This window comes from Scomber japonicus, chromosome 10 (genome assembly GCF_027409825.1).
Source record: "Scomber japonicus isolate fScoJap1 chromosome 10, fScoJap1.pri, whole genome shotgun sequence".
Taxonomy (NCBI): Eukaryota; Metazoa; Chordata; class Actinopteri; order Scombriformes; family Scombridae; genus Scomber; species Scomber japonicus.
The window spans coordinates 33,745,500-33,762,617 of NC_070587.1; the positions used below are offsets into that span (position 1 = coordinate 33,745,500).

General features: G+C 40.1%; 2 protein-coding genes across 2 annotated transcripts in view; one reads left to right on the forward strand and one right to left on the reverse strand.

Annotated features, from left to right (window-relative positions):
* atp2c1 (ATPase secretory pathway Ca2+ transporting 1) overlaps positions 1-10,641 on the reverse strand; it is a 53,737-nt gene extending 43,096 nt beyond the window's left edge. Inside the window, exon 1 of the mRNA XM_053327363.1 lies at positions 10,603-10,641. Within this exon, the coding sequence (XP_053183338.1) occupies positions 10,603-10,626 (24 nt within the window). The 5' untranslated portion in view covers positions 10,627-10,641. The remainder of the gene's footprint in view (positions 1-10,602) is intronic.
* Positions 10,642-15,982: 5,341 nt separating this feature from the next.
* The window catches only part of pik3r4 (phosphoinositide-3-kinase, regulatory subunit 4), a 37,921-nt gene continuing 36,785 nt past the window's right edge, over positions 15,983-17,118 (forward strand). The window contains exon 1 of the mRNA XM_053327338.1: positions 15,983-16,706. Coding sequence (XP_053183313.1) covers positions 15,989-16,706 — 718 coding nt within the window. The 5' untranslated portion in view covers positions 15,983-15,988. The remainder of the gene's footprint in view (positions 16,707-17,118) is intronic.

Here is a 17,118-nt window from a genome sequence, read left to right on the forward strand (position 1 = left end):
TGTGTGTGTGTGTGTGTGTGAGGCAGCTGAATGTGATAAATAAACAGAGGTTAATCAGCAGTTGTGTGTAATGATGGAAGAGCTGCAGGTTTGTTATAATAACCTGAGCTGCTGCTGCTGAGGTCAAACACAGCTGCCAGTCATGTGACACCTGAGAGCCTTAAAAACAAGTTTAACACCTGCTAACACCTTCACACCTTCCTTCCTTTCCTTCCTCCTTCCCTCCTTTCACACGGCTAGTAAAACATAATATTTAAGATTCAGAACTAACCGCAGAACTAAACAGAAGCAGTCAGAGTCTAAATCTCTGCTTTAAATATGAAATAAAGAGCTTTGTCTTCAGTTCCCTTCCCTCCTTCCTTCCCTCCCTCCCGCCCTTCTTCCCTTCCTTCCCTCCTTCCATCCTTCCCTTCTTCCCTCCCTTCCTCCCTGTCTTCCCTCCCTTCCCTCCCTCCTTCCATCCTTCCCTTCACCCCTCCCTTCCCTCCCTTCCTCCTTCCCTTCCTCCCTCTCCCCTTTTCCTTCCCTTCCTCCCCTCCCTCCTTCCCTCCCTCCCTCCATCCTTCCTTCTCTCCTTCCTTCCCTCCCTCCCTCCATCCTTCCCTCCCTCCCTTCCTCCTTCCTTCCCTCCTTCCATCCTTCTCTCCCTCCCTCCCTCCCTCCTTCCTTCCTTCCCTCCTTACCTTCTTCCCTTTAAATAATGGGTTAAATTTGACCCTAAACAGAAAGTAAAGTAACACACCTTTAAAAGCAGACTAAAGAGAAACAGACTAATCTAATCTAATGGAGAGAGTAAATATCTATTATAATCAGTATATATAAAACATGATATATAGTGTATTATAATCAGTATATATAGTAAATGATATATAGTGTATTATAATCAGTATATATAAAACATGATATATAGTGTATTATAATCAGTATACATAGTAAATGATATATAGTGTATTATAATCAGTATACATAGTAAATGACATATAGTGTATTATAATGAGCTACAGGCACTGTGCATACAGTAAATAGGTCATTTCCACTTTAAGATAAGTGGTGTAGATAATACAGTTCATAGTAAGTAGATATAATGTTATCACCAACGTACAGAATGAATCAGCTGATAACAGATTATGGTACATATGTTGATATTAATATCGGCTAATTAGTAACAAGAAACTACGAGGTCTATTTTTCTAACAAGTGCAGCAGTACATGTATTCATCAATGTGTGGAACGTGCAAATAAATCAGTTTATTAATATTCATTTGTGACGATTTGATTCACGTTTTAATAAATAAAGACAGCGAGTTTAATGTGTTACTTTGAGTTTAACCTTTAAATGAAACAGCTTTTTTTCACGCTACTTTCTGACATTTTAAAGATGAATTTATAATTAATATAAAGAGTCAGTCCCGTTCAGTTTGTTTTACTCCTCTGATTCAGCTCACGACGGATTCATCGATGCAGCAGCAAGAGAAAATATCGCCTTCTTCTCACTACATATCCCACAATGCAACTCTGCTGTCAACAGTTGGATGGCTGAGAGCTGTTAAAGGTCCAATAACCTCAATTATTTTTACTTTTTAAAACTATTTGAACACAGCTGGAACACACGATGATGAACTCTACAGTAATCTGAGTTTAAACATCAAACTCTCTGAGCAGAGCTCCCTCCCTCCTTTCCTTCCATCCTTCCTTCCTTCCCTCCTTCCTTCCCTTCTTCCCTCCTTCCTTCCTCCCTCCCTCCTTTCCTTCCTTCCTTTCCTTCCTTCCCTCCTTCCATCCCTCCCTCCCTCCTTCCTTCCTTCCTTCCTTCCTTTCCTTCCTTTCCTTCCATCCTTCCTCCCTCCCTCCCTCCTTTCCTTCCCTCCCTCCTTTTCTTCCATCCTTCCCTCCTTTCCTTCCTTCCATCCTTCCTTCCCTCCCCTCCTTTCCTTCCCTTCCTTCCCTCCCTGTTCCTGGTTATAACATGCAGCTAATCACTTCTGAGCAGAGCTCCTTCCCTCCTTCCTCCCTTCCTTCCCTCCTTCCTCCCTTCCCTCCTTTCCTTCCATCCTTCCTTCCCTTCCCTCCTTCCTTCCCTTCCCTCCTTCCTTCCTATAGCATGCAGCTAATCACCTCTGAGCAGAGCGAGGCCTCAGCAGAGAAAACACGACTCAGCTGTCCTCAGATCAGATCGTATTAGCCCTGCAGTCCGACTCGTAGCATCAGCCGAGCCACAGGTGGAGGTCTAAAGCAAAACCCGAAACACGAAGCAGCGTCCCCGTCGTCGGTCGCTGCTGCTCAGGAAGCGGGACAGGAGAGGCAGAGAGGTGAAGACTCCTGTGAGCAGAGCTGAGACACTGAGAGGCTTAAAGGATCCGGGATAAAGACGACGGTTTGCCCTCTTTAGGCCGGGAGGTCGGCTGCAGTCACAGGCTGCTCATATATGAAAAGGGTGGTGGTGGGGGGGGGGGGGCAATACAGCAGAGTATCGTTACTCAAGTATCGTAATAATATCGTATCGTGACAGAAGTATCGCAATAATCTTGTATTGTGACAAAAGTATCGTAATTATATTCTATCGTAATAATATCCCCCCCCCCCCTCGTAATTTAATCTGGCTGTTAATTGTTTTTTACAAATTGTCTAATTTTTTTATATTTTATTTGTTTATTTGATGTTGTTTAATTGTATTTAATATTATTCATGTAATTATTTAGATCATTATTATTGTTATTATTATTTACAGCTGTAGTTTATTTACTTTAATGACTGAACCTAAAGCTTTATGTGAGCAGACAGGTGTTTATTATTACACAGCAGAGACTTTAACATAACCTGGACCAAAAATAGGACAGGAAGTATGAACCAAGGACAGGAAGTATGAACCAAGGACAGGAAGTATGAACCAAGGACAGGAAGTATGAACCAAGGACAGGAAGTATGAACCAAGGACAGGAAGTATGAACCACTACCTTTGTGAAACTTCAATAATAAAAACCCCATGACGCACAGAGTCTGTTTACCTGAGCTCTGCCTCATTTGACTGCTTTAATATCAAATATGCAAAAAGTGAAACAGACAGCCAGCGAGTGGAAACCAGTGTGACTGACACTCCTTCACTGCGTCCTCGTTATCGTCACGGTGTCCCAGCAGGGCCAATTAGATCCAGGTCAAACTCTATTAGCAGGTTGAAAGTCCGCGTGGGCCCAGTGCCAGGTCCCTGCAGAGACTCGCTGCACCTCTATAAAAACCACGAGAGGACGAACACGTGGAACACACTAACTGCTTCATGAAGTCTGAGGCTCGTAAACGCTGCGACAATGTCAACATGAGATGGATATAGATTCACTCTGCAGCAGAAATCTGTAAACGGCTCAGTGATGAATAAGAGTTGACCAGATGATCTATTCAATAATCAGTTAAATAGTTATAAAAGCAGCATCAGGTTTGTTAAAATGTACATTTAGTAGTTTTGTTGGTTTTATTTCATTTAAATGACATTTGCACCATTTTTTACCAAAAGTAAGACTGAATGCTCCTGAAAATGTCAAATGGTGTAACCACAAAAGAATGATAAATATTACATATTTTATCCACCTACAGTGTATTTAAGTGGACTTATACTAATAATGACTTCATTTACAAACATCTAATGAGCAGAAACTTATTTTGGAGTATTTCTACATTTACATTTTAAAGCATTTTATCAGTATAGAGCAGGATATCTCCTAAATACAACCATTTTTTCTAAATGTAAAATTGGTTTAAAAACATAGTGTTGTGTTGCTAAAAGTGGATTGTATTTATTCCACATACATTTTTCTGTATATAAACAGATTTTTATGAAAGAAAACGCTGGTTACACCAATTGGACACTGAGTTACATCCATAGACTGTATAAAAGAAATGGACGTAACATCCGTGACGTCACCCATTGGTTTGTGGACTGCTGCTCGGAAGTCAATAGTTTCTAATCTGGGCAGCGCCATCTTGAAAATTTCAGGTGCATGCTGGGAAAAATAAAAACACGGATTCTACTTATATGGGCATGAGACGGGGAGGTTGCTATGGTTGCGAGGGCTGGATTTCGAGGACATTGGTCAACCAACCTGTCAATCAGGACGTAGCCACGTCCTAATGCATACCCTGCTTTATCGTCACATATAAAATCAGGGAGGCCAAAATGTCCCAAATGAACATCATACTGCATTGAAGAAGGCTTTAAACTAGCGATTGAGACCATAAACACATTTTGAAAACGTTTACTGAGGTTAGAAATCAAGTGAGAAGTTGGTGAATTCTCCATTGACTTGTATAGAGCCGGTCGCCCCCTGGTGGCCTTTTGATAGAATGCAGCTCTAAGTTACTTCCTGGTTGGACTCATTTCAGAGGACCAGAACTCCCCGCCTGGTTACACCACGTCATTGAGCCGAATACAATCTGTCCATCACCTGTTCTCCAACCTTTGTCTTAAAAAAGGCGTGTCAGTTTGTCTCACACGTCATAAAATAAATAAGCAACAAAAACAAAACTCTGTCCCGCCTTTTTCCGCTCCGTCAACATCACGCCATGTAATTTTCAACAAAGGCGTTTCGGTTGTTGAGTTTGTTCGGCGATGACTAAAAACTCAGCTGGGATTAAATCACAATAAAGAATAAAGAATGAAGTCACACCTCAGTTTGATGTTCCAGTTCAATAAGTGAGAAAAACCAGTTCTAGCTGTTAATAAAACATCAGCTGTTTGACGTCATGGCAACACGTCAGCGCTGTGGAGGTTACTAGAGGTCAGCGCTGTGGAGGTTACTAGAGGTCACTAAGACTAAAACCAACATTATTTCATCCTTTACAGCAGAGATGGAAGGGAGGGAGGGAGGAAAGGAGGGAGGTAGGGACATTATTTCATCCTTTACAGCAAGAACAAGATGATGTCATGAGGGCTGGACCAATAAAAAGAGGAGTGGAAAGAAAGGAAGGGAGGATGAAAGGAAGGAAAGGAGGGAGGGAAGGATGGATTGGATGGAAGGAAAGAAAAGAAGACATGAAGGAAAGAGGGAAGAAAGGGAAGAAGAAAGGAAGGAAAGAAAGTGGGCCTCCCTCATTTCTTCCTTTCCTTCACTCCTTCCTTCCCTCCCTCACTCCTTTCCTTCCCTCCCTCCCTCCCTCCTTCCCTCTTTTCCTTCCTCCCTCCTTCCTTCCCTTCCTTCCCTCCTTCCTTCCTTCCCTCCCTTCCTTCCTCCCTCCCTTCCTTCCTTCCTTCCCTCCTCCCTTCCCTCCTTCCCTCCTCCCGCCCTCCCTCCTCCTTTCCTTCCCTCCCTCCTTCCTTCCCTCCTCCCTCCCTCCCTCCTTCCTTCCCTCCTTCCCTTTCCTTCCCTTCCCTCCTCCCTTCCCTCTTCCCTCCCTCCTTTCCTTCCCTCCTCCCCCCTTCCCTCCTCCCTCCAGCTGGAGTCTGGGAGAATCACTAAACTAAACTATGTAATCCGTTATTAAGTCATTAAGACGAGTAACAACAACTTCGATCCTCCAACGAGTCCAAACAAGACAGGAAGACCCTGAAGCCCCGAGACAATAAAACACATCTCATCAGACAAAAGAGATGAATTAACAAAATAAAAGTCGTATAACAAACAGTCCTATTTATCAATAAAACTGCATCATATTACACCTTAAATATCTAAATAATTTCTCATTTTATTTTATTTTTACTTTATATTTTTATTGATCTTTATTTGTTTCTTTTGTTATTTTAATCTCAATGTTTAACCTAATTTTAGTCTATTTTAACTTTTCTTTTTAATCTATTTTACCCTGCTGTAACTTTTAATAAACCTTTTCTCTTATTCTACTCATTTAATTATTTTTTATCTATTAAATTATTTATTTTTTAAATATTTTATTACATTTTTTTAAGCACTTTTATCATTTTAATTCAATTGTGTGTGCATTGCTCTCCAGTTTTGTCTTTTAATTATTATTATCTTTAATTTAATTATTTTAAACATTTTTTAACCTATTTTATTAAACTTTATCCTTTTTTTCATTTTAACTTGTCTTTTGTCTTTTTAATCTATTTTAACCTCGTTTTTTATTTTTATTCTAACTTTTAATAAACTTTTTGTCTTGTTCTCTTGTATTTATTTTGCTTTATTTAATTTTTCTAAACATTTTTTATCCTCCTTATTTCCTCTTGTGTGAATTATTCTCTTTGTCAAGCTGTGAAACCCGTTGAACTGCATTAACCTGGATGAAAGCTGCTGTATAGATAAAGCACCTTTAAATGACAGTTACTGCTTGTTGTTTTATTTTCTTAATGTGATCCACATCCTGAACGCCTCAGATCCTGTTTCTGCTGTTATTGTTTGGAGATAAGCTGCTTAAAGGTGTCTGTGTGTGTGTGTGTGTGTGTGTGTGTGTGTGTGTGTGTGTGTGTGTCCACCACCAGGAATACAATACACACACACACACACACACACAGAGTACTGAGTCATCAACATTAATCCAATATCACACAGCTCATTAGTGTGTGAAGCCGCTGAGTGGAGCCGTTGATACAAACTAATAAATAAAAATCACAAACTACGAGAAAAAACCTCCAAATATCATTTAATGTAAGAGTCAGTGATTAATAAGTGTCGGTAAGGATCTGTTAAACTATAGTGTTAAAATGTACATTTAGTATTTTTGTTGGTTTTATTTCATTTAAATGACATTTGCACCATTTTTTACCAAAAGTAAGACTGAATGCTCCTGAAAATGTCAAATGGTGTAACCACAAAAGAATGATAGATATTAAATATTTTATCCACCTGGGAAGAAAGATAGGAAGAAAGAAAGAAAGAAAGAAAGAAAGAAAGGAGGGAAGGAAGAGAGGAAGGGAGGGAGGAAGGAAGGAGGGAGGGAGGAAAGAAGGAAGGGAGGAAAGGAGGGAGGAAGGAAGACGGAAGGAAAGAAGGAAGAAAGGAAGGAAGGGAAGAAGAAGGGTGGAAGGAAGACGGAAGGAAGGAAGGAAGGGAGGGAGGGAGGGAGGGAGGAAAGAGGGAGGGAGGGAGGAAGGAGGCACAGAGGAAAGAAGGAAGGGAGGAAGGGGGATAGAGGAAGTACAGACGGAAGGAAGGGAGGAAAGAAAAAACTGTCAAAATAGACGGGGTCAATTTGACCCGGGAGAACGACACGAAGGTTAAAAGCAGAAATTTGATGCTGGATCCACAAAAAAAGAATGTGTGAAGTTATTCATACGTTTATTTTCACATTTTAACCCTTTACATTTAAACTAAACCACATGGAGACTATTAAAACTACAACTCAAACAGCTCATCACTTCCTGTTTGTTTTTCATATTGATTTTAAAGTGGAGTTAATTCCTCACAAAGCTTCACACAGAGCAGCTTCAACCTGCTCCACTTGTTCCACACCTAAAACACTATGAATGAAAGAAGCTTTAATTATTATAATTATTATTATTATAATTATTATTACCCATCACTGGTGTCCTTCTTCCTCTAACTTATAATAGAAAACATAACTGATGATTCAGATAAATGCTCCACAGCCTTTTTATTATTATTTTAACGTGTCTCCTGCCTGTATGATGATGATGATGATGATGAAGGTTAGGGTTTGGGTTTGGTTAGTTTTAGGTTTCTGCTCCTCTGTGTTATTATGAGGAGGTTAAATCACAAGTTAAACGTCTCTGAGTGTAAACACAGCAGGTTAAATATACTTCATGACCTGAGCAGACTTTTTACCTTCATGCCATTTCATCCTCCGAAGCTTCCAGATTATTTTATGTATTTAGTTTGTTTTGTGTTTTAAAAAAAGAAGAAGATATTATTGTGTGTCTCGTTTGATAAGAAAAGAACCAAACGCTGAAGAGACTGTTGTAGATTAAGATGGTAAAAGTCATGTTAGTTCAATCTGATCTCATGGAAGGAAGGAAGACTGAAGGAAAAGAAGACAGTAAGGAAGGAAAGATGAAAGGAAGGAAGGAAGAAAGGAAGGAAGGTAGGAGGGAAGGTAGGAGGGAAGGAAGGAAGGAAGGAAGGAAGAGAAGACATGAAGGAAGGAAGGAAGGAAGAAAGACTGAAGGAAAAGAAGACAGTAAGGAAGGAAAGATGAAATAAAGGAAGGAAGAGAAGACATGAAGGAAGGAAGGAAGGAAGGAAGGAAGGAAGGAAGGAAGGAGGGAAGGAAGGAAAGAAGGAAGCGAGGAAGGAAGGAAGGAAGGAAAAGAAGACAAGAAGGAAAGATTGAAGGAAGGAGGGAATGAAGGAAGGACAGATGAAAGAAAAAATGAAAGAAATGATGGAAGGAGGGACAGAAGGAAGGAAGGAAGAAAGAAAAAAAAGACTGAAGGAAAAGTCAGTAAGGAAGGAAGGAAGGAAGGAAAGAAGGAAGGAAAGACAGAAGAAAGGGAGGAATGACAGAAAGAAAGAAAGAAAGAAAGAAAGAAAGAAGGACAGTGAGCCGAATCGGACCCCTCGGCGGCCGGTTCTGGGCCACGGGCCTCATGTTTAACATCTGTGCTGTAGATGATAAATGAATGAATGAATCTTCTTTAACTGAGAGCAGCGAGATGTAAATTAACTTTATAATCAATTTGAAAAGTTGGAAATTAATTTAATAGATTTAGTCATTTTTTAGCTAATTCTCCGTCAATAACAAACCGATGAATTCACGATGTTTGGGCGCTAGCGGTGCAACGAGATCTCACGATATTGCAACGTTTTCTTTCTATTTTTCTGACTTTTTAAAAAACTGATATTATAATTTGATGTTTTAATGTTTCCAGTTTTTCCGATAATTGTGTTTTATTTATTTATGTATGAAATGTTTGTGTTCATGTAAAGCTCACTGAGCCTCCGGTTATTAAACACGCTGTTTAAATAAAGCTTATTTACCCACAGTCAACAAATATCAGCTTCATGTTCCCTCCAGGTTCATCCACCAATTACCCCACATCATGAAAATGCTCTAAAGATTATTATTAATATTATTATTAAACTGAAGGAACATAGACACCAGGGTTTCCCGCAGAAAATGTGTTAGTTAAGGTGGTGAGTTCTGCCTTAGATGATGTAGATTTATGTTTTAACCAGCGGTCTGTGTTTGTTTCCTTAAACTTAATATCACTGTTAGCGTGTCTGTGTTATGCTAGCGGGAGGTACAGAGAGCTACAGGTGCGTTCAGGGTCGAAGTCAGACAGTAGGACACAGTGGTTCCGGCCCGCTGCAGACGATGGTTGGATTTATTTATTTTACTTTATTTATTTATTTTTTTGAAGACGTTAGTTAAGGCGGCCTTAGCTGTAAAGTGCTGTGGGAAACCCTGGACACAATACTGTTAAAACATTTCAAAAAATGCACCTTCAAGACTATTTTTCCAGTCACATATTTCATCATCGTCTCGTTCTCATAGGGCTAGGCACCAAATACCTCGATATCGTAATGTAACGATATCGTAGGGATGAGTATCGGTGCTTTCATAAAATATTCACACAATGAAAATTTGATAAATAATCATCAGTAATGTGAATATAATGACAAAGTGGATAAAAGGTAAATAATCATTTTACCGAAATGAAGCATTTAAAACCAGGAAAAGACTCTTCTGCCGTATCACGATATTACGATATATATAGTCTCATATCACGATATCGATATATGTAAACCCAATATCATGTAACGTCACACTCCTCTTTAACTGACGCATGTTTCAGCTCTATTAGAAACAGAAATAGTTCATATGTCGATTAATCGTTGCAGCTTTAAAAAAAAAAACCTTTGTCGATTAATTTTCTGTTAGAAAGTCGATTAATCGTATCGTTGCAGCTCTGACGTCACTTCTTAAAGACCAGGTCGATAATAAGCTTTGATGTTATCACTATTCAGCCATGATGCACGTGTTGATGCTTGTCTTATTAAACCCCAGCATCACGCACCTTCACGCACCTTCCTTCCCCCGCAGTATCACGCACCCACCCCCCCCCCCCCCCCAACATCATGTACCTTCCATCATGCACTTTCACGTTCCTCCCACGCAACATCACGCACCTTCACCTTCCTCCCCCCCAACATCACGTACCTTCCATCACGCACCTTCACGTTCCTCCCCCGCAGCATCACGCACCTTTCTCCCCCATCACGCACCTTCACCAACCCCCCCTCCCGCATCATCACGCACCTTCACCCCCTCCCGCATCATCACGCACCTTCCCCGGACGTGTTAGCCACAGTTAGCTCGCCTAGCTCCACCTTTTAGCTTTTTTAGCTCCGGAGAAACAAACATGGCCAGCAGAGCAGCAGAACAGTGACTCAGTGACTCAACATTTTTCTTAATTTATCTCCAAACATCCCGCAGAGTTTCCTCCTGAGCAGAGTCAACACACAGAGCTGTCAGTGTGGAGCTCAGCAGCGGTGACAGCAGCAGGCTAACAGCCGAAAACAGAGCTCCATTCCCGGATCAAACTCACCCAACAACCCCGTTCACCAGCCGGGTGTCTACCTCCAGAGAGGAGGGGGGGAGTCGGTGCTGCTAAGGCCGGAGATGGAGCTCCCTGAGGCGGGTTGAGTCGCCGTAAAGAGTCGGTGAGCTCACACGGTAAAAGTGAATAAATGTTAAACTTACCAGCAGCTCCCGTTTCTGCAGCATCTTCCGTGAAATCACACCGGGAACAGAGTCCACACGACAATACCTCTGACAGCAGCAGCGACCGAGCTTCTGCCGAGCCTTTCAAAATAAAATGCCGTGTGACGAAGCGACGTGCGCAGGAAATTGGGCGTCTCTCTTTTCAAAATATGTTTGTGTAAAAGTACTTTATGATAAGGCTGAGCGACATGGATACATAGATATGGGTTTTAGACCCTTTTTAGAGGTGCTCAAGCCTCCCTAAATGTGATCTAAGCACCTTTAATAAATAAATAAATGACTGTTGTTGTTGTTTTTTGTGAGCCTGTCTGTTAGATATGGGACAAATGATTATGCTACAAGTTCAAATGGTTTTATTTTATGTTATTTTTAACAGCTTTAATATACTTTGGATAGTTCTGTTATTAATATTGTGTTTCTCTCAGAGTTCATTAACCTCTCTGTAGAAACCTGTCATTGTTTATTCTGAACCATTATTATTATTATTATACACTATAGTAGACCTCTCTATGTATTAATATTACTTGTTGTAATATATGTTACTCAGTGAACACTTCAGGTCATTGTATGTAGTATTCTCCCCTAAATATCTGATCCTAGAATCGCCCCTGGAGAAAATAAAACAACAGTATTGCAGGGATGACTTTCGGTGCTTTCACAAAATATTTTAAACAATGTGATTGTTGATAAATAATAATCAGTAATGTGGATAAAATGACAAAGTGGGTAAAAGGAAAATAATAGAACAACTAGAACACCAAGTGTCATCAAGTGAACAAATCTGTATTTAATCTTTTACGTACTGTTCATATTCTCTCCTCTCATACTGTTCATTCAATAAATGTGATTAAAGCTTGATTCATGTCTCAGAGAGCAGAGAAACTAAACATCTGCTATCACACAATATCATGTCCTATTTTACCTCAGACATGAAAATATAACATAGACATAATCATTGAAATGTCTCTTTTTGGTAGTTTGAGTCTAAGTTGCCATGGTAACTAGATGGCAGCTGTTACTCTAACTAACTGGAGATTGATTTTAGTCATGTTTTCATCTCTTTTTGGTGGTTAAATGTTATTTTCTATGTAAAGGTAAAATGAGCAGAGCTTTGTGGAAGTGTGAGGTTTATTGTAGAACCATTAGAGCCATCAGTCTTCATCCTCATAACTACTATCTTATTAAAACTATTAACTATTCATTTCACTAAAACACATGGACATAGATACTACCAGTCAGATCTGACCTGAGTCCACAGCGCCTCTTAGTGGCCTCTATGATGAATTACAGCACTTACATCAACAGATATAAAGTCTGTCAGTGATAAACTACATGGAAACCTCAGAAAATAAATATCTAAAACTATTACAACGTTATATAAATGTGAAGCAGACCTCTCACATGATCACCAATCAGATTATTATGAACACATCATTCATTATCTCACATGCTTTAAATTATATAAATTACTTCCCATCTGTATTCAGAGCCAGAATGAATTAAAAGGCACAGAGATGATTAACCTTCCTGTCGTCCTCCCAGGTCAAATTGACCCTGTCTGTTTTGACTGTTCCTTCCTTCCTTCTTTTCCTCCCTCCCTCCCTCCTTCCTTCCTTCCTTCCTTCCTTCCATCCATCTGTCCTTCCTTCCTTCCTTCCTTCCTTCACTCTGAATGACTTTCTGTTGTTGATTACACACAAACTGTTTAAGCCAGCGTGTGTGTGTGTGTGTGTGTGTGTTAGGGAATGAATGACAGAAAGAAGGACAGATGGAGGGAAGGAAGGAAGGACAGAAGGAAGGAGGGACAGAAGGAAGGAAGGGAGGAAGGAAGGACAGAAGGAAGGAAGGACAAAAGGAGGGAAAGAAGGACAGAAGGAAGGAAGGAAGGACAGAAGGAAGGGAGGAAGGAAGGAAGGACAGAAGGAAGGAAATCAACATAACAGAACAAAATAAAATGAACTGATCCTTTAAATGTGAAGTTTCTGTTTATATTCAGTATGAATCACTGAAGACTGACGTCTCAAACACGCGCGCGCACACACAGACACACACACACACACACACACACACACACACACTCAAACATACTGACGTGTGCAGACAGACAGGTTTTTTTTCACACCAACGTTCATGTTTTTTTTTTTTGTTTTTTTTTGCGGGATGATTTTACGCTCTTATTTTGACCCGCACATCCCCTAACTTCCGGTTACGTAGAAGTCAACTTGAAGCAGCTGTTGCCGTCTACACAAAGATGGTGTTTATACAGGAAGATGTCTCACTCGGTTAATATCGAATATAATACCGTACCAACGTTACGTTTGCCTCGAAAAACCTGTTGAAAAGTAATAAAACGATCATTAAAAGTATTAAATAACATTTCATAATAATAATGATGTATTATTATGTGTGTGTTATAGTATGTAATGTGTCCCCGTGTGTTATAGTGTGTAGTTATTGTGTGTTACAGTGTTATAGTGTGATAATGTGTCCCCGTGTGTTACAGTGTGTTATAGTGTTACAGTGTGTTCTAATGTGATAGTGTTATAGTGTATTATTGTGTGTTATTGTGTGATAATGTGTCCCAGAGTGTTATTATGTGTTATAGTGTGTTATTGTGTGTTATAGTGTGTTATTGTGTGTTATAGTGTGTTATTGTGTGTTATAGTGTGTTATTGTGTGTTATAGTGTGTTATAGTGTGATAATGTGTTATAGTGTGTTACAGTGTGTTATTGTGTGTTATTGTGTGTTATAGGGTGTTATAGTGTGTTATAGTGTGATAATGTGTCCTTGTGTGTTATTGTGTGATAATGTGTTATTGTGTGTTATAGTGTGATAATGTGTTATAGTGTGTTATTGTGTGTTATAGTGTGATAATGTGTCCTTGTGTGTTATTGTGTGATAATGTGTTATTGTGTGTTATAGTGTGATAATGTGTTATTGTGTTATAGTGTATTATTGTGTGTTATTGTGTGATAATGTGTCCCTGTGTGTTATTGTGTGATAATGTGTTATTGTGTGTTATAGTGTGATAGTGTGTTATAGTGTGTTACAGTGTGTTATTGTGTGTTATAGTGTGATAATGTGTCCCTGTGTGTTACAGTGTCTTATAGTGTGATAGTGTGTGATAATGTGTCCTTGTGTGTTATTGTGTGATAATGTGTTATTGTGTGTTATAGTGTGATAATGTGTTATAGTGTGTTATTGTGTGATAATGTGTTATTGTGTTATAGTGTGTTATAGTGTGATAATATGTTACAGTGTGTTATAGTGTGTTACAGTGTGTTATTGTGTGTTATAGTGTGATAATGTGTCCCTGTGTGTTATTGTGTGTTATAGTGTTATAGTGTGTTACAGTGTTTTATAGTGTGTTACAGTGTGTTATAGTGTGATAATGTGTCCCTGTGTGTTATTGTGTGTTATAGTGTTATAGTGTGTTACAGTGTTTTATAGTGTGTTACAGTGTGTTATAGTGTGATAGTGTGTGATAATGTGTCCCTGTGTGTTATAGTGTGATAATGTGTTATAGTGTGATAATGTGTCCCAGTGTGTTATAGTGTGATAGTGTGTCCCTGTGTGTTACAGTGTATTATTGTGTGATAATGTGTCCCTGTGTGTTATAGTGTGTGATCATTTTCCGTTAAAACGACGGGATTCGGGGGGGTTTTTTTTGTGTTTTTTTTACAGTTGTACTAAACTAACTAAAGTTGTAATATCAATGTGTTCATCGCCTCATTAGAAGATCTCTGCAGTAACAGCCTTTAATCAGCAGGAGATGCTGACGTCACTCTGACCTCTCACCCGGATCCATAACAGCAGTCTGACAGCAGCTAGTCCGGTTAGCTTCTGCTAGCTCACCTGATCCAGCTGCTAACAACATATTTACGGTTACCGACAGTTTCACCGGAACCTGTTGACAGCTTTAAACCGGGGCTTACCGTAGCTTCTACTCACAACGTGCCTTTAGACGTGACATGACGTCAGTGTACGTGACTCTGCGTTCAGGTTGACGTTATTTAGACTGCTGCTAGCCTGCTAAAGCTAACAGCTAACACAACAACAACAACAACAACAACAACAGGTAACCTTTATTATGTCAAACCTGATTATGTGTGTGTAATGATTCCTCCTGTTCATACTGACCATTAGATCCTTCATCATGTTAACAGGAAGTGATGGAGGACTAAATCCACAGTCCTCCTTCTGTGGAAACATGGATTTAAAAGTTGATGTGAAGCTAATATGAAGCTTCAGCGTCCAAATGAGTCAAATCTTCATCTTCTATGTTTCAACGTTACAGTGTTTTTACTAGCAAAGTCTTTTTGTTACTATACTTCCACCACAGAGAAACAGGAAACACTAAGAGGAGATATGATGCTAAAAAATACTACTAATACTACATAAAGTACTACTACTATTACAACTACAGAAAGTACTACTTCTGCTTTTACTACTATTAATAAAGATACTCGTACTGCTTCTACTGTTTAAACTACTTCTATGTACTACTACTGTTAGAACTACCACTACTTCTATTAGTATTACTACTACAAAAAGCACTACTACCGTAACAGCCAATATTACTACTACTGCTACTACCAGTACTATTAGTTCTACTACTACTACATGTACTTTCCCACTCAGTAAATTTGTCAGATATCACTTGATATGACTAACTCAGACTACCACTACTACTACAAAAAGTACTACTACTACTACTACTATTACTATTACTCCAAAAAGTACTACTTCAACCACCACTACTACTACTATTACATGAAGTACTACTACTACTACATGTACTTTCCCACTCAGTAATGTGTCAGATATCACTTGATATGATCTACTTTTAAATGACTGTATGGACACACTGTAGATGAACTCTTTCTTTCTTTCCTTATCTTCATCCTCCTCGTTTTTTCTTCCTCCTTTTTCTTTGTCTTTCTTTCCTTCTTTCTCTCTTGACGTACGAGCATTTTGAAGATCTTTTAACAGTCAGTATGAACAGGAGGAATAATTACAGCTGCTGTTTTAGAGACAGACTTAAAATAGTTTCACCAGCAGTCAGAGGTAGAGATCAACCTTTACTTGATGCTGTGAATTCAGTATTTTTGGGTTTTGGACCGTTGGTTGTGAGAAATTGTAACAAGCTTTTTTAAAATCCTATTATCTGACATTTTATTGACTAGATGATTCATTGACTTAATGGAGAAAATGACCTGAAGTTAGATTTAGTTTCACCTCCTGAGTGTTCAGATGTATTTCTAAGGAGGGAAAGAAGAGTAAGATGTCGATGATGTAAAAAGTTAAATCTGAGTCTTTTTTAATGTTTCCTCTAAACGTTGGTCAGACCAGCGTTGAGGTGCGATGGGGAACCAGCTGGCCGGCATCGCCCCGTCTCAGATCCTCTCCGTGGACAGCTACTTCTCCGACATCCACGACCACGAGTATGACAAGAGTCTGGGCAGCACTCGCTTCTTCAAGGTGGCCCGAGCCAAACACCGCGAGGGTCTGGTGGTGGTCAAAGTCTTCGCCATCCAGGACCCCTCGCTGCCGCTGACCAGCTACAAGCAGGAGCTGGAGGAGCTGAAGATCCGGCTGCACTCCTGCCAGAACTGCCTCCCCTTCCAGAAGACCTCGCTGACGGAGAAAGCGGCCATCTTGTTCCGTCAGTACGTGCGGGACAACCTGTACGACCGCATCAGCACCAGACCCTTCCTCAACAACGTGGAGAAGCGCTGGCTGGCCTTCCAGATCCTCAACGCCGTGGACCAGGCGCACAAGGCCGGCGTCCGTCACGGAGACATCAAGACGGAGAACGTGATGGTGACCAGCTGGAACTGGGTGCTGCTCACAGACTTCGCCAGCTTCAAGCCCACCTACCTGCCCGAGGACAACCCCGCAGACTTCAACTACTTCTTCGACACGTCCAGGCGGAGGACGTGCTACATCGCTCCGGAGAGGTTCGTGGACGGGAGCATGTTCACTACGGAGAGCGACCAGAACACTCCGCTGGTGGATCTGACCAATAACAACCAGAGGAGCAGAGGGGAGCTGAGGCAGGCCATGGATATCTTCTCTGCAGGTACGCTGGTTATAAAGTCACATGATCTCACATTTAGAGATCTGGTGTGATCTGGCACAGTTTATGTATGAATTTAAAAAAGAGACTGAATCCAGAAGCTGTGTGAATTTAAAATAATCATACATGAATAAAACTAAAAACTAAATCTGTAAAGGCACACCTATAATAATGTAATGGGATATCCTATTACATGTAGAGGTGTCATGGTTGCAATGTATCACACTGAGGTCTTACTGTCAAATGTTAATAATTTTAAGAAGTGTGAGCTTCATAGATGGAGTGTGTTTGAAGGACTCTTTAATGTAATGAGCTGTGACGGTCCATGGAAGTCCAGCAGTCTGTGGTTAAGACCACTAAATCTGCACTCATCAGACCTCCAATAACTTTATCCTTCACATCATCGTACATGGAG